Source organism: Pseudomyrmex gracilis, unplaced genomic scaffold, assembly GCF_002006095.1.
Source record: "Pseudomyrmex gracilis isolate BER0280 unplaced genomic scaffold, ASM200609v1 scaffold_3, whole genome shotgun sequence".
Classification (NCBI taxonomy): Eukaryota; Metazoa; Arthropoda; class Insecta; order Hymenoptera; family Formicidae; genus Pseudomyrmex; species Pseudomyrmex gracilis.
The window spans coordinates 1,098,183-1,120,275 of NW_018020587.1; the positions used below are offsets into that span (position 1 = coordinate 1,098,183).

General features: G+C 37.1%; 2 protein-coding genes across 3 annotated transcripts; one reads left to right on the plus strand and one right to left on the minus strand.

The window, feature by feature from the left end:
• Window positions 1-5: 5 nt before the first annotated feature.
• On the plus strand, window positions 6-3,224 carry LOC109855365 (N(G),N(G)-dimethylarginine dimethylaminohydrolase 1). 2 transcript variants are annotated; one of them, XM_020429560.1, is made up of 6 exons: window positions 6-396; window positions 559-661; window positions 778-875; window positions 1,506-1,562; window positions 2,286-2,381; window positions 2,653-3,224. In XM_020429560.1, exons 1-6 carry the CDS (start codon window positions 139-141, stop codon window positions 2,905-2,907), a joined length of 867 nt encoding a protein of 288 aa, XP_020285149.1. In that variant the 5' UTR covers window positions 6-138; the 3' UTR covers window positions 2,908-3,224. The 2 variants fall into 2 exon arrangements, with proteins under 2 accessions (XP_020285149.1, XP_020285159.1); XM_020429570.1 differs by lacking the exon at window positions 1,506-1,562 and having other exon boundaries at window positions 10-396; window positions 2,653-3,221.
• Window positions 3,225-4,129: 905 nt separating this feature from the next.
• LOC109854661 (bumetanide-sensitive sodium-(potassium)-chloride cotransporter) lies at window positions 4,130-21,626 on the minus strand. Its single transcript, XM_020427991.1, has 18 exons — window positions 20,811-21,626; window positions 15,453-15,952; window positions 9,595-9,754; window positions 9,415-9,510; window positions 9,024-9,218; window positions 8,739-8,915; window positions 8,475-8,614; window positions 7,874-8,173; window positions 7,522-7,747; window positions 7,321-7,442; window positions 7,109-7,244; window positions 6,817-7,028; window positions 6,487-6,728; window positions 6,251-6,399; window positions 5,845-6,169; window positions 5,610-5,770; window positions 5,425-5,530; window positions 4,130-5,333 (listed from the first exon to the last, which is right to left on the minus strand). The coding sequence occupies exons 2-18, from the start codon at window positions 15,720-15,722 to the stop codon at window positions 5,198-5,200; spliced, it is 3,153 nt and encodes a 1,050-aa protein (XP_020283580.1). The 5' UTR covers window positions 15,723-15,952; window positions 20,811-21,626; the 3' UTR covers window positions 4,130-5,197.
• Between the last annotated feature and the right edge of the window lie 467 nt (window positions 21,627-22,093).

Genomic DNA, 22,093 nt, shown 5'->3' on the forward strand with positions numbered 1-22,093 from the left:
CGAGCTGGCAGAACTGATCGATGATCTTCACCGATCTCGTTTGTTGCGTCAAACGTCACGTTAAACGTCAAACTTTACTTCGTGTTGACTCTATTCCGTGTTTCTTTTTGTCGGCGACAAACGTGTGGATTTTTGAAGATGCCGCTGTACCGATATACGCACGCGATTCTGTGCAGAATACCGTTGTCGCTGCGAACGCGGGGCGAAGTGACACTCGACGAAGCTAGGACCCAACATCTAGCTCTGGCACAACTCCTACGCGAGCTCGACATTGACGTCGTAGAAATGCCGCCGGATGAGAATTCGCCGCTCTGTGTCTTCGTCGAGGACATAGCCGTCATCTGCAACGGCATCGCCCTGATCGCCCGGCCGAGCGAACCGTCGCGTCTTAAAGAGGTACGTCCGGAATTATCCAAGTTAATGATGATAGCAATCTCAACTCGTTAACTCATAGAGTGCTGACACACTAAATTCATATATAGGATTTTGTTTCATCAACTTTATTTTCTTCGCGCGAGATAGAACTTATTTCTATATAAAATACTTTCTTTCTTCCAGCTTGATACCATTAGAGCTGTTTTGAAGAAAGAACTAGAAATACCACTCATAGAGATCAGTGATAAAAGTGCTCGCTTGGATGGTGGAGACGTTCTCTTCACAGGCAAGTTTCACTTCACATTCTGTAAAACTACATCTGAATTTAATTTATACTTAAATCTTATTTAGAAAATCGTATTTCTAGATGTTAACTATATCCAAATATTTTTTTTATTACAGGTAGAGAATTTTTTGTTGGACTGTCTCATTTTACAAATGAAGCAGGAGCACGAGCAGTTGCCGCAGCATTTCCAGAATATCCATGTGTTCCCATCAAGGTCAGTACATAAAGTTACTTTTTATAAAGTAATGTGTATATACATGTTATATAAAAAACAACTAATGATCTATTGTACATATAAAACAATTAAAACAATTTCTCTTGATATAAAACATCATATACTGCATGTGTATCAATGTCTCATTAGATTGTCTTGAACAGTCAGTGTTAGAGTCAATTACTCAGTATGTGTGCGCTACATTATACGTGTGAAAATAGTATGTTAGAGAGATATGTATGTATCGATTTTTTAAAACAAACTTCTATTCTTCTTGATGTAATGTTTGTTTGTAATATACTATTTTTTATTCACGTCTAAAAAAGAGTATTTTTGTATATTTCATATTTTATATACAGAGTATTTTATTAATATTTTATAAAGCACTTCAAAAACAGATCTAGTATTTGATGCATCTTTATAGTGAATTTCGGTATCAATGAAACACTGTGCATTAAAAATATACATAAATGCATGCATTTATCATGAATAACAATTCAATGCGATTTATAAAAACAAATCACAGTACATATTTCTAGTAATATATGTTTATCGGAAGTTTTTATCGCGCCATTATCAATAAAGAAACTATCATATTCATTCACCTCATTTTTCTAATGTTTATTTAAGGTGGGTGATGGTGGTGAAGAGGTAATAGTGGAGAGTCTCACTTCAGCTCCTCTTCAGGTTTGGGTGCATTAAACTGACCCTTTTGATATTTCATTGATTAAATATAAAAAATCAAAAAAAAAAAAAAGAAACTAACTTCACAAGTTAGAATGCACGATATTAAGAAAATTTTTTTTTACGTACGTAATTGCAAACTTTTACGATCGCTTTGGAATCGAAAAACAATTTACAGGTTTTGGCTTTGCACTTGAACCACCCACAAAATATTACCACAGGTGTATTCACTCATATTCGCACGCACTTAGGTTTATTTACTTTCAAATCACAATATGTGATATATCTGATGTATACCATTTTTCATTTTGTTTCAACTGTTGTGCTTCGTTACAGATATTAAATCAAATACCATTTAAGAGCGTATGTAGAATACGTATTTGCACTTTTCTGTAAGTTACATGAAACACAATGCACGATTTTACACCAAATACAGCGCACCATTTCACCCATTAAGAATCTTTATAAACATTTATCTTTAATACATTAAAATGTATCAAAAGAGATTTGTGTTTTACATAGTGTGTAAACATACATTATAAAAAAAAATTAACACGTGTGAATATATTCAATAAAATAAGATCTGTAAAATACAATTAAATATATTAAATATAATAGTAAAACAACTATATGAATATATTGATTACACAATTATATGATGTATGTGTACGATTTTCATACAATAACATGCGTCGAAGTAATAATTCGTAATATTCTTGTCTTTAGGTGCCAGTAAACACACGTTTGAAATCACTAGTTACGATGGCTGGTCCAGATATTATATGCGTAGGAGCTGGAAAGGAATCTCAAGAAGTTCTCAAGGTATGTGAATCATCGTACATTTGTATGTACATTAAAATAGAACAACTCTTTCTTTTTCTCTCTTTATTAATGTGAAATAATAATATGAAAATAAAAAATTATTGTTTCCAATATTTTGTATTTAAAACAATGTATTTTTCTATCAAACTAAACCAGTCATTTTGAAAGAAATATTATTCTCATTCTTATATTTAAAAATTTGTAAAAAATAGTTTGCGTAATATACTTATTTGTATAAAATTTTTTAATTTTGTATCTTTTTGATCTATAGAGAATCGAACGGGAGGCGACATACAATTACAAAACATTAACCGTACCCGAGGACGAGGCCGCAAACGTGCTTTACGTGAACGGCACCCTCATACATCGATCGGAGGATGAGATTCCGCAGTCTAGTAAGGTTTTTGCTGAAAAGGTAGAGTTTCCGACTAGATCACTGCGTATGTCTGAACTGGCAAAGGTCAGCTCCGGTTTGTCCTCATGTTGTTTACTGGTCCGCAGACCACGGCACATTCGCAGCATTTAAATGAGAAACGAGAGTAAGATCCGTTTTGCGATTTGATCGCATAACGTCACTGATATATTCGCGGACATAAAACGTGAGACCAAGTTTACCATTTTTGTTTCCAAATCTGTGAACGAATACATGATGCAATGCATGACAAATGACGAGACGTGTCATAACGTTTTGATAAGTATTTTTTAATTAATTTAAAAGAGTTATATCGTATATTATTTTGTATCTTGCAGGAAAAGAAACATTTAGTATTCGAAGAGATTAATATATATATATATATATATATACATATTACATATAATTTTTATATATTTAGAATATATATATATATATAGAAAGAGAGAGAAAAAAGTAATATATATATATTATTAATTCATATTTTATATCATTTATTTATATCTACGCTTTTTTGCAAGAAACTTTGCCATTTATTTAAACTTTTTTTATATATGTTATTTTATTTTCACTTGCAGCTGTAGATTACTTCGTAAATATTAGCGTTTTCTAGCATTTTTATTTTTTGTTTATTTTATAGTTATTTTCTTTACGCTATATCCAAAAAAAATATATTGTCAAGCTGTGTAATCCTTGCATCTTATAGAAATCTTGATATAATGAAACTTCAAAGTATTGCACATACCACAATATATGGCACAAATTCGATTTTATATGTACGAATAGTTGGAATATTGATTTTTATTATTAACAAAAAATCAAATTAACTTGTAATTTGTAAATCACAAATGTGTTTAACATTTGTGTGCTATAACATGATAGATAATTTGACATTTTTGCAAAGTTGTTTCTTTTTAAGAAGAAATATGATCAATTATATCAATATTCTGACTTCGACACATTTGTAACTAGTCTGAAACGTGTTCACGCGTTGAGAAGCATACGAATAGAAAACTCTCTATCACGTATTGCAAATACTGTATCACAAAGTTATCGATATACAAAAGCACTGATACATATATAGTTGTTATAATGGAAATTATATTAACACATCAAAGTTAGACTCAATTTAAAAGTTTAAACACAATACAATTGGCGTCAAATTTCCGTATTATATAAAATGTAATACATATAAGATGTTGCGCAATGTGCTTGAATCTCTTTCCTTAGATCGTGAGCATATATAACATATATAAATATATAAATATATAAATATATAAATATATAAATATATAAATATATATATATATATATATATATATATATATATATCGTCAGTACCATAATATATTGCAGTATTGTAAAAGATATAAGCTAGGACTGCGATATTGTCTTACATGTTGTTGCAACAGTCTAGCATTTTGTACGTTAAATAATCTCTTAGACCACATGTATCTGTAATACTTTTCCAATTTTTTTATATGATCACACTCTGCATCTTTCAAGTATTTACCTTTTATACTATTTTACACTAAGCTTTTTTTTATGCTTTTATAAATAAAAACTATATCGATAATATATGAAACACATATACAAGTGTAGAGTTTTTAATCGGAATCTCCGTGTGGGATCATATTTCATAAAAAAAAAAAGTTTGTTAAAACTTTATGAGTTTATGTAGAGAAATATAGGAATATCTTGAATACGTAAAAAAAATGTATTTGATCTGTTTTTGCCAAAGAGAATGTTTTTTTTTTTAAATCCGATTATATACACGCGCACACACACAATACGGTTATAAGACGCAAACACACAGGTGGCATGTCGAACAATAAAAATAATGTTACAAAGTATATTTGTCACTTTTATCATTGTGTATTTTAAGTTTTTATACAATATAAGTCGGTCCTTTTCGAAATCGAGGAATATGTCAGTTTAACGATTCCAAACAAAAAAAATAGTACTTAGTGTCTCGCTAGTCTGTTATAACGCGTCTGTTTTCAAAAAAGATTGCACTGTACAACAAATTGAATACTTTTTGTCTTGTTTCTTAATGACGGGAGGTGAGATATTTTGATGTGTTCTGAATTCGAGTTCGAAATTCTGAGATCAGACTCGAATTTTCGGCACATAAATAAAAATCACCTTTCTTCGCTAATAAGCAAAAACAATAACTTGCACAATATCATATGTTGTACAGTATTTGTATAGGCACACACTCTTTAAAAGTAGTTTACTTACAAATACAATAATAGTGATTTTATATTAATCAAATCTACATGCGCAGAGATGATAAATATTTTACATTCGCTTATAATACTGTGATATCATTCGTCGTTGCGCACTAGCAGTTCATTGCACTTTTGCGTATAAAATTTCGTCATCTTTCTTACTTGTCTTGTTCTTACGAATAAAATGTTAAAACCGAAGTGTGGTTACCTCGAACCAGCAAGAACGGCGGCATGTCGCGCGTAAGTGTCTCAAGCCACGCCATGTAAAGAGGTGCCGACACAGCACCTTTCCGAGGCATTGGTAATGTCCTACGTGAAAAGCGACAAGATTAGATAAAATCGATTAACGGTCTGATGAAACGTGTAACGGTCTGTCAAACGTAGAAATGCGCAAACTTACATAACGACCAAGTTGGCTTCCATAGAATTTTCAAGCAGTAACTCGCGCAATCTGAGATGTCTGTTAGTTTTTTCTCTCATCGCCATAAGCTCCGAATCTTTAATATCTGAAATTTAAAAAATCTCGATTAGTGACAAATATTCAACGTACGATTGACACGACTTTTGCGAAATTATGAAACAAACTCGTATCGTCGTCGGAATTTTTCGAATCCGTTGTTTCCTGAAAACCGGCTATTAACGAGTCAAAAAAGGTTTTTGTACTAGGTTGTGCCGGCTTTGAAATATCTGGTATCACTTTCAAGGCGGAATAATCTATCCGGAATTTCGACAGAAGACTCGCCATACTGTAAAAAATTTAGCAACATTAATTAATCGAAGAGAAATTATTCTGCACAAAAGTTATCAGCGAAAAACGTACCTTCTCTGCTCATATTCCAGTTCGGAATTCTTATTGGCAAGCGCGAACACCCGTAATTTACAGTTGGACCAATTACGCCTTGTGCTGATAATGTATGGCAATAGTAGCGTCAAGCCACCGTCGTCATATAGCCACCACACGTCGATAGTACCTTTTTTGTGCTTCTTCTGAAATTTCGTCACTACATTAAGTATGTTCGTGATTGGCACTATGTTTGGTCGAGTTTCACGCTGTTCCTCGGAAGATGCGTTGGGATATTCGTTGATTGTTTTGGAACGTCTCGGTGTAGGACTGCCGGGTATCGATATATCAGAAGTACTGCTAGCTGCAACGATCATTATTCGCGATCTTAAGACTTCTTTTTTTTTAAATCAAAAATTTGATCGTTAAAAAGATTTTGAGAAACCTTGACTAAGTTGTGAGAAACTCTGATTGCCCCGTATTGACGTAGGCGCGAGTCTCTTTTGGTCCTCAACGTCTCCGACAACAGCGCTGCAATCTAAGCCCTCCTGAAGCCGAAGAAGCGCTACTGCTATATGCATATCCAAAGCTTTGCTACGAAGAAAAACATAACACAACTATAGCTTTTATAAAATAAAACCAAGACGTTAAAATTAATTATAGAAGTGTAGCAACACTTACTGCATAACATTGAAGTACATATTCAGATTCTCTCGGGGACAGATGGTCCAGTCTTGTTTGTAACCCATCAACAGGATGTTGGGTTTCATTTTCCCAAGACCGGAAGCCTGCAAGAGAGAAGTGGCGCCGTCTTGGAAGCTCGCTCCATCTATCAGAGAGTAAAACGCCTTGATTTTGTTTGCTCTGAGCCAAGAATTGCACTTCTGTATCATGCTGTTGCGCGTCTTGTACGATATGGGTGGCTGAGGAGCACATGAATTGAAAAAACAACGTTAAAAATCATATACTTTATGTGTGAACAATAAAGAAGAAAGTGAAAACGGTATACACCTCAATGATATGGCCGCAAATAAATAAACTCTGATGTTTGGTGATATGATGAGCGAAATCGACCAATGACGATCTCGCATCAGGCGCGCCGGTGAGAACCAAAAGTTGCGGTCTATAATTTTTCACGTGTTCTTCCACTCGATCCAGCTGTTGTACGGCGGTCAACGCGTTGTTGTAAGTCTGGGCTTGTGTAGTCGAGCCCCAATTTACATCTGTAAATAATAATATTTACATGAGTAGAACAATTCGATCCAAATTGTTACGTGTAATTTACTCTTCTTAATAAACTTACCAGGTTTTCTGTATGAGACTACTAAATATAATGCTAAAACTACGCATAATGTTATCAAAGCTGTCCACCATGAGATCAGGAACATCACAGACACGCAAAGAATAGCACCAGCAAGACTGAGCCACATATTATAATACTGAAACAAAAATTGACCAAGTTAAAAGAAACAGGAGCATAATATTACAGTAGATATTATCACTCCGTTACTGCACCTTGAACGTCGGCCTCCATCCGATCGGCTTAGCCAGGGAAGCATGGAAAGTACTAAAATTAATAAGAGTGTAAGCAGCCAGGAAGAAGTTCGAGATTAACGGCGCGATGGCATTCAGTTCACCTGAAGAGAAATTTGTTTATATATATATACATATATATCCGAAAATAAGTTTCAGTGAAAAGTTTTTTTGCCGACTTACCGATCAAGATAAAAGCGACGGCGATAACGAAAGTGAGGAAGTAACCGCGAATCGGTTCCTTGTCCTTTTCCCCGCTAAACCACGCAATACCCGGATATAATTTATCGAGACAGAGCGCTTGGAATACTTTTGGCGCCGAGACTAAAGATGCTAAGGCACTTGAAATCGTTGCCGCAAAGCAACCGAAATAGATGATTAGACCGAAACCGGAAACTAATTGAATTACCTGCAATAATTGACAATACGCTCTTAAATAATCATGATTTTATTACTTCAACTATTCTAACAAATTTATCAACAAAATGAGAAGTTATTAAGTTATTTTTATTTATAATGGCAATGAGGAAAATACCTCGAAGCTGTTATGACTGCCGTATTTGCATCCTCCGGTACAGTTAAAAGCAGTTCCGTATACACTCCAGGTACGAGTAACATTCTCAACGATAACTGTGCTGTTTTCGATAGTTTCATTACCTGCATCGAGCATTGACACAGCCGAAAGAGAATTATTGTACACAGTCCATAAATCAGTAACGTTGCCAGACGCGTCTCGCGTAACGGTCCATCCAACCATAATCGCCATTATTAGATATGACAGCGACGTACATACGATTGCCAATAACGTGCCTTTCGGAATTGACGTTTGCGGATCCTGTCGAATCCAAAATGAGTTTCAACTTCAGCGAAACAAGATTTTCGCTTTCTTTGCGTTCTTCAATTCACATCATTGCAAATTAAAAAAAAAAGAAAAAAAAATACAAAAACGTTCTCATCTAACAAGCAACCAATCGACTTAATTGCGAAGTACAGTAATATCCTTGATCGAACACGCAGATTGATGAATAATCAGATATGATGTATAATCGCGTTCCGCAAATCACAACGAGAGATTCAAGAGACTTAGCGATATTCTAAAAGTAAAAATATTTTTCATAGAGAAAAGACCAAGTCACCTTCAAGTCACCGGATATATTCGCACCTGCCAGGATACCTGTTGCCGCTGGAAAGAAGATCGCCAGGACTGAAAAAAAACCGTGTTCCTTGCCTTCGGAATATCTGTAATTCTGATAGAAGTTCTCCTTAAACAGTTCGGCTGAAAAATGACGAATAAGCGACGAAAATTAACAATTCGATCGATCGCATATTAATTACAGATAATTATAGGTATGAGCGCAGCGTATAAAAAGAGAATATAACGTGATGTTTTTTTTTTTTACCGTTATACCCAATGAATCCTTTAGCCCTTTCCACGTCGCTCTTGGGACCGATGAAGGTGCCGATCACAAAATCGGCGATAGCCAAAAGAAGAATAACGAGTAAAACTAATTGAGCCTTGGCTTCCCATTCCAGGCCAATTATCACGATTATCAGAAGAAGAACTATCGTTATGCAGCCTGAAATTTTCGCGAGTCATTTCACGTTATTCTCGAACAAGAGAGTTTGATATAGCGCGATTTTATTACAAATCACTGAAAGTAATTTTATATATCGTTCGCACGAACCTATTATTCTGATATCCGTGGTCGCGCAGTCGTATATGCAAACCCCGAAGTACGATTTCAGAAAATCCACCATGCTCTCGCAAAATCCAACGACGTACATCGAACAGGCGACGGCGTTCGCCAGAGAAAATATAAGACCTATGGAGCCGCCAAATTCGGGTCCCAACGATCTGGAAATCATGTAATATGTTCCACCTGCAAAAAAAGAAGTAAAACAAGAAATAAATCACCGTGCATGCTTCAATCCTGTCACCGATAAGAGAGAGCAATTAATTTAAAAAAAAATCTCTTATATTTTATTTGAAAAAATTTCTCTTATGTTCGTATTATGTTTGTTTTTCGATATTTCTTACGGATTTTAACTATATTTAGTTTCGTATCGCACACATACCTCCTTTGATGAGACCGTTTGTGCTGATCGCGGACATCGACAAAGCCGTGATCGTCGTGACTATTGTGGTCGTGATGATCAATAGAATTGCCTGACCTGGAGCATCATCAACGACGATAAGTGAGAGGAATTTAATTAAACGCGAGACGGTTCTCAATACGGACAACGAGAATTATTCACCTATTCCGGTCTGTGCTACGACCCACGAGAGTCGCAGGAAAAGCATCACACCCCAGATGTTGAGGAGACATCGTATCAGCACCCCTTGAATCCATCCGAACTTTACTCTGCTTGTGGCTTTCACTTGCGGGACGGTTAACGTGTGCGAGCCCGCCGTACCCTGTGCATTTATGAGAATAATAGCACATGCATTCTGTCTCATTTGAAGTTTTCGTTTAAAACTTTATTGAAAAAAAAAATATATATATATATATTCGTATTTGTTGTACCAATGTATTGTGTAGCCAAAAGCAAAAAAGACAGAGAAAATAGTATGGATTATCGGAAGCTCGCTGTTTCTTCATGCGTGATTGCAGTCATAAAACTGACTCTGAACACAGTTCGTAATTATGCGAGAAATTATCCGTGCCGTCAAAATGAGATGTCTTCATCAATGCGGCGGGTAATTGACGTACCGAGAAGTCGCCAAGGTCGTCTTTTATAAACGAATCCGAAATGATTTCTCGCAGATGAGACGATTTTACGCTTCACGAAACAACACACACACACACGCATACACATTTCGGGGAACAATCGGTGAGATTTACAATTTCACAGACATTTATCGAATCGTTGAAGGTGATCTTGATCCGGAGAAGAAAGATCCGCCACTTGACGACCCAATGAAGTCTAACGATTTACGTAACCGAGTCTTGCAGTCCGCGACATGACATATCGCCGCCGATTAGGTTTATGCATGTACGCGTAAGGTATGGCGAACAAAATTTCAATTTGAAAAGTTCTCAGTGACCTCACGTTTGAACATCATTACGAATATAATTACTTTTGCACAATTTATTTGTTATAAACGCTTTATTTGTGCGTGTACTCGAGATAAGCGGAGAAAAATAAAAAATGCTAGAAAGGTCGAGACTTTTCGTGGCGATTGATCAAATGTCACGTACTTGTGTACATATGTAAATACGTACATATATACGAGCGTACGCATATGTGTACACGAAGAATAACACATAAGAGCGTAAGTGGGTTAAGGCGATGTATGTGACATATAGGAAGAATAAAGACCCTCTATTGAGGTAAGTCTCCTCTCACATTCTCTAGTGCATTACTGTGTGTGTGTGTGTGTGCGCGCGCGTGTGTGTGTGTTCATATACGTATCGTCTACTACAAGCACAGCCAAATAACAATGGTAACATGCCTATTCCTGAGGGGCCCGCGATTTATTCGGAGTACGCGTTTTGCAGGGCCCATTCATACATCGCTATATCGAGCCGCGAGTGTAAACGATTGAATTGGCCGTTCGCGAAGTTGTGCCGTGCGAATCGCACAGAATTGTTTTTGAAAGAAAAATATTTTATAATGTTTTCTTGTCAAAAAGAAACACAGGAAACGTAAAGAAGTAACGTGGATATCCATGCGAAATACAACATTGGCATTGGTATGATCAATTCTTTTTTAACTAATGATATGTTCTTATCAACATCTCATATATGTGTAAAATCCTCTCTCACAATCTCTTATAAATAAATTAAAAATTACAAATTTAAATATTAAGAGATCGATTCAAGTTGGCAGTCGAGACGAAGTCGCGAAATCGCATTTATTGAAACTTTCCATTAATTGCTCATTCGTTGACGTAATTTTGTATGTAAATATACGCTTGCACATCCGGAAATTGTTTGCAAGCGACGCGAGTATTGCGCGCGATTCGATCGTGGAGTTCTTGTGCAAAATCAACGCGTAACATGTCGTAACGCCATTTAAAGTAGGCATCTTGAGAATCAATCTCGTGTGCAAATAGGGTAAACCACTCTAAAACGACTGGCGATCTTACAGACCTGTCAATTTTTTTTTGTTCAAGAATGCCAAGTAGGAGGACTTTAAAATGTAATGTCGCTATGAAAATTTCAAATTAATCTATGATGTTAAAAATAAATAGACAAGAATGTTAAAAAAGACCAGAAAAAAATCAGTAAATTTTGTAAGTCTCATTGGAAAAGCGTAACTGTAGGTTTGTCGGTTTACCCTAACTGTAAACGACGTTAGCATGAAGATAAAGCCTTTCGCCTTAGAGCGCTTTCCAGTGCTAAGTCGTGTACACGACGAGACAGACCGACGGAGATAACATTGTGCGCGCGATCTTGCGACACAAACGAAACAGAATTCGATGTTACGTCTAGATCCGTCGAATGCGAGATATAAATACTATGAGCAAAGTTCGTCGATGTAAAGAAAAAATATTACACAAAGTCGTCGCTTATCGCTTATCGCGCACAGCTTCATTTTCGATTTAATTTACATCAGATTCTTATCGAGGAGGTTTACATCTTTTTTTTGCACAAAAAAATAAAAATTTTTTCATATTGTCCTCCTCGCTCAATTAGTTTGTCAAATTTGTTTAATTTCGAGTGCAATGAGCGACATCGGGCTAATTTAGCAATCGGCGCACGAATCTAATTAAAATTTAAGCCTCGCGTCTATGTTGCATCTACGTATTACGTAGAAAATAAGCCGAGAAAAAGATACGACGTCGCTTTATTAGTGTTAATTATTACATATAGGTATATGTGTGTGTATATTATAACATTGGTTCCATCTTCTCTGACCCAAAAAGAAGTCGGCGTCGCACACGTGACGAGATGTGTGAGAAAAATGTCAATTGTTAACAGTCTAAGTTCAGTCGCAAGTGAAGTAACTCGTGAACTCGTTTGTTAATTATCGCGATATCGATTCAACCAACTGGTACTGGTGGTACGAATGTACATTTGATCGTTTATCTGTGTGTGTGTCGCGTTTCATCTCGCGATAGAAGGATCAGTCACTCTCGGATAGGAATTACATGTCGTTGTTTTTAATGAACGCGCACGAAGATGATGAAAACCGTCTTACGGAGTATTTGTCATCGTATCCGACGACGCTTTAATTACCCGAGCTGTACGTGAGGGTCTTCACGTTGACCCGACCGGTAACGAGCCACATCATATGATTTCATATGCGTACGTTGTGTTGTGCGATCTTCTGAAAAAGTTCCGCGCTGCTCGCATTAATGAATGACTAATGGGCTTGACATCTGTTGCGCACGGACAATTTAAACTTGTTTACTATTAGTCAGAACACGACGCTTTCTGGAGACAGTTTTGACATCGAAATATTTACATGTCACAATATTTATAAATTCGATTTTATTCGATTTATTATTATTATATACCATGTATTCAAAACGGTTACAATTATTTTATTCAAATTTCCGTTTCTCTTTCTGTTTTCAAAAAAAAAAAAAAAAAAACAAAGAAAATTGAATATAAATAACTTGTGTGAATACTGCACGCGCGAGAATGTCTTCCGATCGGTAAGTTTCGCTTTAACTTATTGGCACAAGGCGTTTCACCGATTCACATTTATACGGAGCACGTCGCGATGTGATCTATACGTGAAGTTTTTCTAAATTTCCATATAAAAATTCTCTCCGTGACCCAGTATGCAGCCCGTTGCGTTTCTTCATATGTGACTCGCTTGTACCCGGTCTTAACGATTTTATCCCCTTTCTCTTTGGTCTCTTGCGAGTTTCTTCTCACATACGCGAGTTATCTAGATATTATTTTATTCGACGAATTACATCGTGTGCCAAACTTACGACAAGCAAGAAACAATTCTTTATGTTTGTGTGTTTTTCTTTATGTTCTTTTTTTAACCGCCAAAGTTTTTTTATCCAATTACGTAATCTATGCAAATTTATTTGTATATCGCGTTGTACGTGCAAACTTGCAGTTGGAAGAACATTGTTTGAAATATGTCTCTCTCTCTCTTTCTTTCTCTTGAACATTATCGTAAAATGCTTGTCGCGGATGCAACTTAATCATCTCGCGCGACGAAGTGCAAACGTTCGTCGTGTAAAAACGTTTAACGTTTTTCTCGCCGGCGTCAGCGAGATTTAAACCGCTGAACGAGCAAGAGTTTTACGGCCAATGTCCGGTGAAAACGAAACTGAAGTATCAAAGACAATTGGCATTCGCTTCACAGCCGAGTGACGCTTTTGATGTGTGTCCCGGACGCGCGTAACTGTGAAAAAAAAAAGCGCTTACATACTTTGAAAGGACTAAACGAGTTTAGTGAGTCACGTTCTCTGCCCGCATTGATTCGCAAGCAAATGCGGTACGCGTATACAGGGCCCGTAATGATTGCAACATTGGCGCATTGGTGCAACTTCAGCAATCAACTAGCGCGATCAAAAATTCGCGGAACAAGCGCAAACAGAGAGCAAGAAACGTGGTTTCTTCGCGTCTATTCTTCTTAGTTGTGAAAATCAGCTGAGATTGCAAGAAGCCGTCACACGTCACTAGCTTGTTTGCTCCTCGCTTCTTGCTGTTGAAAGGATTGCAAAAAAATAAATAAATTCGCGTTTGTTAATTAATCGCTCAATAAACAATGCGAATTTTCAAAAAGACAACAAACTACTGAGCCTTTGAATTACAAATATCTGACGTCTTGCATTAATCATTACGTACACGATGATAACGTCTCGTGGCGTCATAAATGTTTATGTCGTTGAACACATTGTCACGCACGTACTATATACTTACGGTCGTAAAAGTGCACGTTCCATATTTACATTCGCGACTACCGTATATGTAGCACACGTGTGAACGCAGAAAGATAAATGAAAAGATTTCTAGCGGTCATATTGTGTCAACGAAGAAAGAGACGGCGAAAACGCGGCGCCGTTCGCGGTTTGTATTCAACAACAACCGCGCGCGAGTTAATTGCACAATTAACAATCTCTGCAATCTCGACGATTTACGAGTCGTTCGGACACGCTTGATGAATAACGCGTGTCGTACGTTCAAAAAAAAAAATTGCGCGCGCCATATGTCCGACTATCGTGTTACGTGAACATGTGTGTATTTAGTTGTTACCGCGGTTACCTAAATAGAGATCGCGTGCGATTTTATATTATTACTTGAACTTTTTAACTTTAAATTTTGTTTTCTTTCTAAGTCGAGCAAGCGACTAAATTCATTAAAGAGTTATCGGTCACGCTTCGTAAATTTGATTTGCACGAACAAATGCAGATAAATCTGATAAGATTTTCTTCTTGTTTTCTCGCGTTTATTTGATCCTAGTTTTATTTAGACGTTAATTAACGTGTGCACTTTGCTCTCTTGTTTTTAATTAAATGTAACAGTGAGAATAAAGAGATGTAATTTTTCTCAGAAGAAATCTGAGAGAAATCTTCGTCTATTTTTTTTTCCTTTGGATTACTTTTACGCATCTTCCAATCGTAAACGTCGCTCTTGTTCCAAAATGTGTCGAACGTGGCAACGATACCCGCGTATCGAACTATCAACCCGCATACGGATTGTTCAATTTTAGATATTAAGTTCACACGGGAGAGAAAGAGAGCGAGGTTAACAGATAACGGATAAAACAATTAACAAATCGAGTGAATGTCAGCGCGATAGATTGTCGCGTAAGAGAACGCGCGTCGTGCGCGTTATCGCCAAGAGTTGTCCTCACATGTATTGATATGTGTATATATGTACATACAGTAGTTGCTTGTTTATCTTTGTCTATATATACATACGTAACGTTTTTCCCACGTTTGACTTAGTACTTTGTTTTTCCCGTGACTGAATAAGCTTTCCGAAAAATCATTTACTGTGTGACTCACTCGGTTGTGCAATTATTCGCGCGTGTAATCATTAAAAATGTTAGGTTTCATTGTTGAACACACATATGGTTTCTGGTTTGGATTTATATTTATTTTGTTGTATCGAAAAAATTATCGAACTTGTAATTTTTTAATGTAAGTTACACGAAGACACAAGCATCGTCCTTGAAGATGTCATTTGTGGTGTTACCTTGTTGAGAAGAGTGGGATTGTGCAGTTCGTCCAACGAGGGCCTGTGGGCTGCCTGGATGCTCATGATATTCCTGTAATTGTCTAATCTGGGCAGGGCTTCCCTGGTCATGTGTCTGAGGGACTTCCTGGTCTCCTGCTCGCCCAGAAGACTCGCTCGACCTTCGAGACTATCGACCCGGTTCACGTGAAATCTGGTCCTCCTCAGAGGATTCAATTCCACCGTCTCCGAGTCGGTGTCGTTGCCGTTTATTCCGTTTTCGTGTGCCATGTTTTTCTGCACTGTTCGTCGTTACCACTTGTTGTTTCCCGTTTGTTCGAGTGCGCGCGCGCTCGCGCAACAGCAACGGGAAAATAACGCGTATTGCGATTCAATGCACTTGATAGAGCTCTCTCGGGCTGGCTTGTATACAATGACCGATCAAACGGCAATCCAATTTCTCTCTCCTCTTTCCTCTTCGAGAATTTATCGATTCGTCAAAGCGAATGGCCGGTACACACCTGCCGACAAAATTTGATTGCTCGATTACATACATTTGTAATTGTTATTCTCTTTTCTTGAAAACGAAGAATTTAAATGTCGCTTTATTTAACGCATTACATCTGTATAAATCTAGATTAAAATATTTCGGAATGTGATATAAAAGAAATAAAACAGATGATACACAGAGATGTCAATTATGAGATAACGGATAATGAAATTCTGACTACACGGTGAATCAATGTCAGTTTTAGTCGCGACACGAGTTTGATTTTAAGATAAAGTTATTCTTGGAAACACATAACGCAGAGTTATTCTTGGAAAGAGACAATAATATATCGCAAAAATCACTTAAAGTTTAATATTTTTAATAATTAATCTTTTGACAATGCAAACATATTGTCGATAAAATTTATTTGTTACACCGCTAAAGATCAAACTTGCGCGGTCAGCGATACAGATTTATTCTTTTTCTTCATCTTCACATTTCCCATGTCACCCGGACAAAGAGAAAGAAAATCTGTTCTTTTAGGTGAAGTATTTTTAAAAAGTCCGTAGGAGGTTCGAGACAAGAAACTCGAGAGAGTTCAAGGTGAGAGGTCACAAGGTGGTGGAGACTTCGTTGACCTTGCCTACCGATCGCGTCAATTAAATAACGAGCGCTGTACGTGGGTGTACCAATTATGAGATTACCTCTGACCACGTAACGTCTCATCGCGATTATCTCTGGTCCCCGGGGTGGGTTAATGCACGAATTCAAGAGAAACTAAACTACGAAGTGCTTCGTCTTTTTATTATTTTTTTTTAAATCTAGTTTCCCACGCACGAATGTGTGTGACAGCGCTTTCCGGCAGCACACAGAGTTTCTATCAAATCGTCGTCATGTTCTTAATTACACCGAGAGGATCTACGCCACGTGCGCTTTCTCTAAACTCTCTTCTGAAACACTTTGAAAACGTAATCCTATAAATAATACAAATGTAAAAACGTATAAATTTTACAACAAATCCGACAGATCTTCATTCAAACGCAAAACAATTATAAATACGTATAATGCAAACTAACATATACATAATAATAATTCCATGTCATTAGAATAAATAAATACTTGCCAGAGACAAAAGTTTTTATATTGCAGAACAAATCGCGAAAAGAAGATTCGATAAAATAAAATTGTAAAACGGATCGATACCCGACTTGATCGTTATGCAATTAATTTTATTGCTTACACATAATTAATTATATTGCTTACTCTTTAGATCGATCTTGTTTTCGTGTCTAGTTATATCCTTTCATATGAAACGACATGTTCGCTACAAAAAATTGCGCAGTCACGATGTACAATATCGACTGGTTTGACATTGATCTGTATATAACATACAACAACGCACTCGACGGCGGCACACACATTCGAGAGTGGCTAATTAATTCATCAGATTCAGCCGATGACATTTTCATATGATGAATTGCGCGCGCGTGTGCGTTTTGCTAAAAGCCGGCGTTGAACATCAATGCAATCTCATTCATTGTGCTCTTCCCGCGATTATTTGCATCTCGCACTTTAACTGATCGACCGTGAATGAACCCATATCTTAATTAACAGCTAAGCAAACAATATACGTCGATCCTCGAAACGTTTTCTGCGTGCGCGAGATCGAACTGTTTGTCTTCGTCGATGGCGCCTTTTTATTAACGGTCGGATGCGCACGGTTGACAGCGAACGGATGCGGAATTATTGTTAGGAGCGTCGTTGTGTTTTAAGGCCGTCGTCGAGAGGCGTCCGCGAGACGACGGCCTCGCAGCACAAGATAAGTCGTCGGTAGTTAGTCGATTTATTCGGCGTATTGCACCAACGTATTGTCGCGTTACGCAGACGGTAACTCTAAACTCTTGGCGGTAGAAACACGCAGAAAACGAAATTCGCACAAAATATGAAAAATGAAATAAATGTCGCATAGATTTTTTTTTTTATTTTTGCGACGGATTGTACGAGAATGAGATATCTTGGAAATATACGATTCTTCGGGGAATTCGCGATCTCTCAGATTCGCAACGACAGACTCGTTTAGCCATTCTCTAGAGGACGCAGATGAGTTACTCATTAATTCGGGAAACCGGATCATCGAAAATGGGATTCCTTCGTGAGACGTGAAATTAGCGGTTCTTCCGACATGTTCTTAATACGGACGATTACTGATAAAATATGCGAATTGTTAAGACCTCCATTGTCGTATCCAAGATTGTGTGCAATTGATTTTCAAATCTCGTGGGATTTGACGACGAACCGCGAGGAATAACGTTTTCGAATTTCTTTGAAAATATCCTCTTCCGAAAAAGATCCTTGCGCAAGATTGAAAATCATTAAGTTTGTTGGCAAAGATAATTATCCAACAAGTATTTTTTTTTTTTTTTTTTTTATTAAATTTCAGTTCTTCTAATAAAAATTGAAAATTGAAAATTTAATGCATCAAACGGCCGTGTGAATGTGTACGAAGAAGGGCTTCAATGTGACATAACTGAATCCGCTAGAGAGTGGTTTAAACTGGTTTAAATCCGGATTCGAATCCGGTGCGGCATTTAATTAACTCTTCATTAAAACTGTTTGTGAGAGCGCACTCTTATATCCCGAATCGGCTATTATGTCGAGCTCGGCTCGCATCTGCAAACCAGTTTCAAATAGGCTCGAACGCGCATGTTATTCCACGAATAAAATATGTGCAACAACCGGTATATTACATACTGATTTATGCGCATGAGTTACACGAGAGAAAGAAAAAGAAAGTTGGAGAAAAAAATTTGAAAATTTCTACTGTCCAAAAAAAACTTGTACTTCCCAGACAACGTCTGAAAGACAGTTTGTCTGACAGGCAGCTGATATTTCTTAATCGCTTTTAGACGCCTTTTCCGGCCGATTTCTTCATATCTTTCGATAGCTATTCTCTGGATAACTTCCTCTGAGAACCAATAAGGAGAACCAATTTTGGGAGATATCTTCTAGATAAATTTATCGAAAACACTTATCTAAAAGTGAAAAAATTGGCTGTTAGACCAGCTAATTGCTGGGTTGCTGTCTGCAGCAATTTTGACCTTTTTTTTTATCAACAAGACACCGATAGAAAATCGCCGGTATTTTTGAATTCTAACAAGACGTTCCTGACATTTTGCGATATAAACCAGTTACATTATCTCTCTGTTCTTTCTTCCGGGAAAAGTGACAATGTGATGTGCCGCTGCTGTTCGTTATTTTCAGCCGTGATCTGCGAGCAATTTTCATTCCGCGACGCGACGTTAAAATCATAAAACTTTCATGAGGAAGTTCGAATTCCTTAATAGAAATTGGTCTATTATCTACGAAAACTGCAAACTACTCGACTTTAAAAAATTCGGAGAATTTCGAGAAAGTCTTTTTTTTTTAGGAAGAGAAACATACGCGTGGAAACGTTCGGGGAACTCAACGAAATCTGCTCTATTTGCGGTCATCGTCGTATTTGTAGCTGCCGCAGCCGCTTTTTGCTTCCTGTGGCATCACCGAGAATGAGATAAAGATCGCGAGCGATTCTACCGCGAAATTTCCAGTGATGGCTTCAAACCGATCAAATCCCTGTGTATTGTTATAACATGCACTTGACCGTAAATTATAACAACAATAACCTTTGATAAAGTTATATGCATCTTGAAAAAAAAAAAACTGACTAAACTTCTGACGCAACTTCTTCGCGTTTTCAACTGTGATTGAAATTGATTTGCTGTAAACAGAGATCGACACGATTATCTCCAGAGGTCTTTCCGGATAAAATTGTTGATTCTACATTTGAATCTATGCGAACGTGAATGTAGAAAATATTTGTATCACATCTTTAGAATCTTCGTAACAAATTATTTCGTGAATTCCAATTTGTCGACGAAGATGTAGATAAAAAAAAGATGGAAGAAGAATTGCGAGTCCAATATCGAAGTTTTATTCCTGAATCGATTTGATGCTATGTGCGATATGAGTGATTTTACAACAAAGAAACTTTGTATCGAACGCGAATGAGATTCGCAAAAAGTGAACAAAACATTCATTTAATCTTCGTTAGAGGCACATTTAACTCGGATGAGTCTGTTTTTTTTTTTATGCCGCGTCGAGGCACACGGACGCGAATTGTGATGCATTGTTGTATAGAAAACTTGAAACGCACGTGCGATTTCACCGAACATGTGTCTCTGCTACTTTTTCTTTTCTTTTCTTTTAAGGAAACTACCTTGTGTTGTCGTTCAACTTTCTACAATCAAAGGTCGTCCCGTCCTTTCTTTCGCTCGTTCAAAGATAGAATTTTTTAAACGAATGAATAGTGAAGGCTCGTGAAAATTCAAACTAAGAATGAAAAGGCCAATACGAGCCGTTCCCAGAATAGAATTTTTTCTTTACGAATAAAACCCAAGTATCTTTCTTTTTTAAACTTCGGCTCTTCGTACTTCAATAGAAAGTCACGATTCCTTAAATCTTGCTTTTTACAAACGTTTTTTACATGAGATAGGCCCTGTAATATATTTCCGGCCCTGCTTCAACACGCGTTCGCTATCGCACGCGACCGGCTTGTTCGCCTCGGCGAAATAAAAAAACCGCATTCTCGTCGCGAGTTCAACGTTTAAGCGCGTTTATCCGGGACTGGTCATCCGTCCGGACATCGTCATCGAAAGCGCATTTAATCACGTGTTAAAACTCGGAGATAGTTTGGAGGGGAAGAAAAAAAAGATCTGGAATAAATAGTAAAAAAAAACCAAAACAATTGGGAATCTTTCTTATCAAAATAAAAAAAAGAGAAAATTCACGACTGAAGTTACACTTAACGTGCAAACACGCGCAACATTTTAAATTCGGTTTGGGTTGTTTACCTTTTCGTTCGCGATAACTCTTAAAAGAAGAGCGTCCTGTGTGGGCGCGGATTCTGCATGTATGCACTCGACGTTATAAGTTTTTCGACTTTCCCATAACCTATCGCACCGTGAACGTGTCCCGTCCTCGCTGACAATAGATAATACGGTGTCCTTTTGGAGTTTATTCAGTCAGCGACGTTTTCCTCGAAAGCAACGTGACAATCATCTTGATCGCCGGTTGTAGAAGTCGCAATTTCTCTTTACTCGTGAGTTTTTCTCCTTTTACCACCGGCACCAGTCGCCGCACTAATACACGTGCTGTGCTTGCAGTGTTTGTAATACACTCGCGTGTACGTGGTGTTGCGCGAACACGTGCCGACTGACAACTCTCTGACTCTTTACGACAGACCGGCTGTATATACATAGAAGGACTCGCACCGTTTGTCTTTACGGTCGCACGTCCGAATCACACGAAATCCCGATTCCTACTGACGGATCGTCGAACGAACTCCCTTTACTTACGCTCTTCGGAGCGTATACTGTTCGCTCCGTAAGTAAGCGTAAAACGCGAATCGCCGGCCGGCAACAAACACACACACACACACACAAAACCAGTGCGACACGCAGTAAAGTGCACGGGAGCAGCGCACTCTGCTTACGCGTGCTGCAACTGAAAAACTTGTTTAAAATCCAATGATAACACATTCGTTATTTGTACAATTGATGACGCGCCGTAATTAATTATAATGATTTGTTTTTATTAATTATTATATTAGTGTAATTTATTATAAAATCGACGACGCGCGCGAATAGCGATATTTACTTTCCCTCTTGGCGATGCAGAAGGAATTAGGTGGATGTTATTTATATGTACACCTAGAATAGATACAAAAAAAAAAAAAAATTGGAATATTTTGTGTATGTATGTGTGTGTGTATGCATGTTTACGAATTGAGACAAATATTGTTAAATTTCAAAGCAAAAAATATAAAATTTTGTTCCAGATCTTAGTAGGTTCGATAGTAGGATGTTGAAGATGTAAATGGATGTTTGTTTACATACATTTGTTTTTGGAGAAAAAACATTTATATATTATCTGAGTAATATATAATATGTATTAGAGTACTTAACACACACATAGATATACATAGATATATATATATATAGATAGATATCTACATTTGAATTACTTATCTATCGCTTAACTGCTTTTAAATTTGTTGCGGCCAATGAGATAAAAATCTCAATCTAATGCCACTTATAAGAACACTTGAGACTTTAAGAATACTTAAACGATGACT

What these genes read in the sequence shown, in the direction of transcription:
- LOC109855365 (XM_020429560.1), top strand. Translation starts at nt 139, where the DNA reads ATGCCGCTGTACCGATATACGCACGCGATTCTGTGCAGAATACCGTTG. An exon ending in AACCGTCGCGTCTTAAAGAG is followed by an intron (nt 397 to 558) that starts GTACGTCCGGAA and finishes TCTTTCTTCCAG; the next exon opens with CTTGATACCATTAGAGCTGT. An exon ending in AATCTCAAGAAGTTCTCAAG is followed by an intron (nt 2,382 to 2,652) that starts GTATGTGAATCA and finishes TTTGATCTATAG; the next exon opens with AGAATCGAACGGGAGGCGAC.
- LOC109854661 (XM_020427991.1), bottom strand. Translation starts at nt 15,722, where the DNA reads ATGGCACACGAAAACGGAATAAACGGCAACGACACCGACTCGGAGACG. An exon ending in CACGGATATCAGAATAATAG is followed by an intron (nt 8,916 to 9,023) that starts GTTCGTGCGAAC and finishes CGAAAATTTCAG; the next exon opens with GCTGCATAACGATAGTTCTT. An exon ending in CGTCGCTTTTATCTTGATCG is followed by an intron (nt 7,443 to 7,521) that starts GTAAGTCGGCAA and finishes ATTTCTCTTCAG; the next exon opens with GTGAACTGAATGCCATCGCG.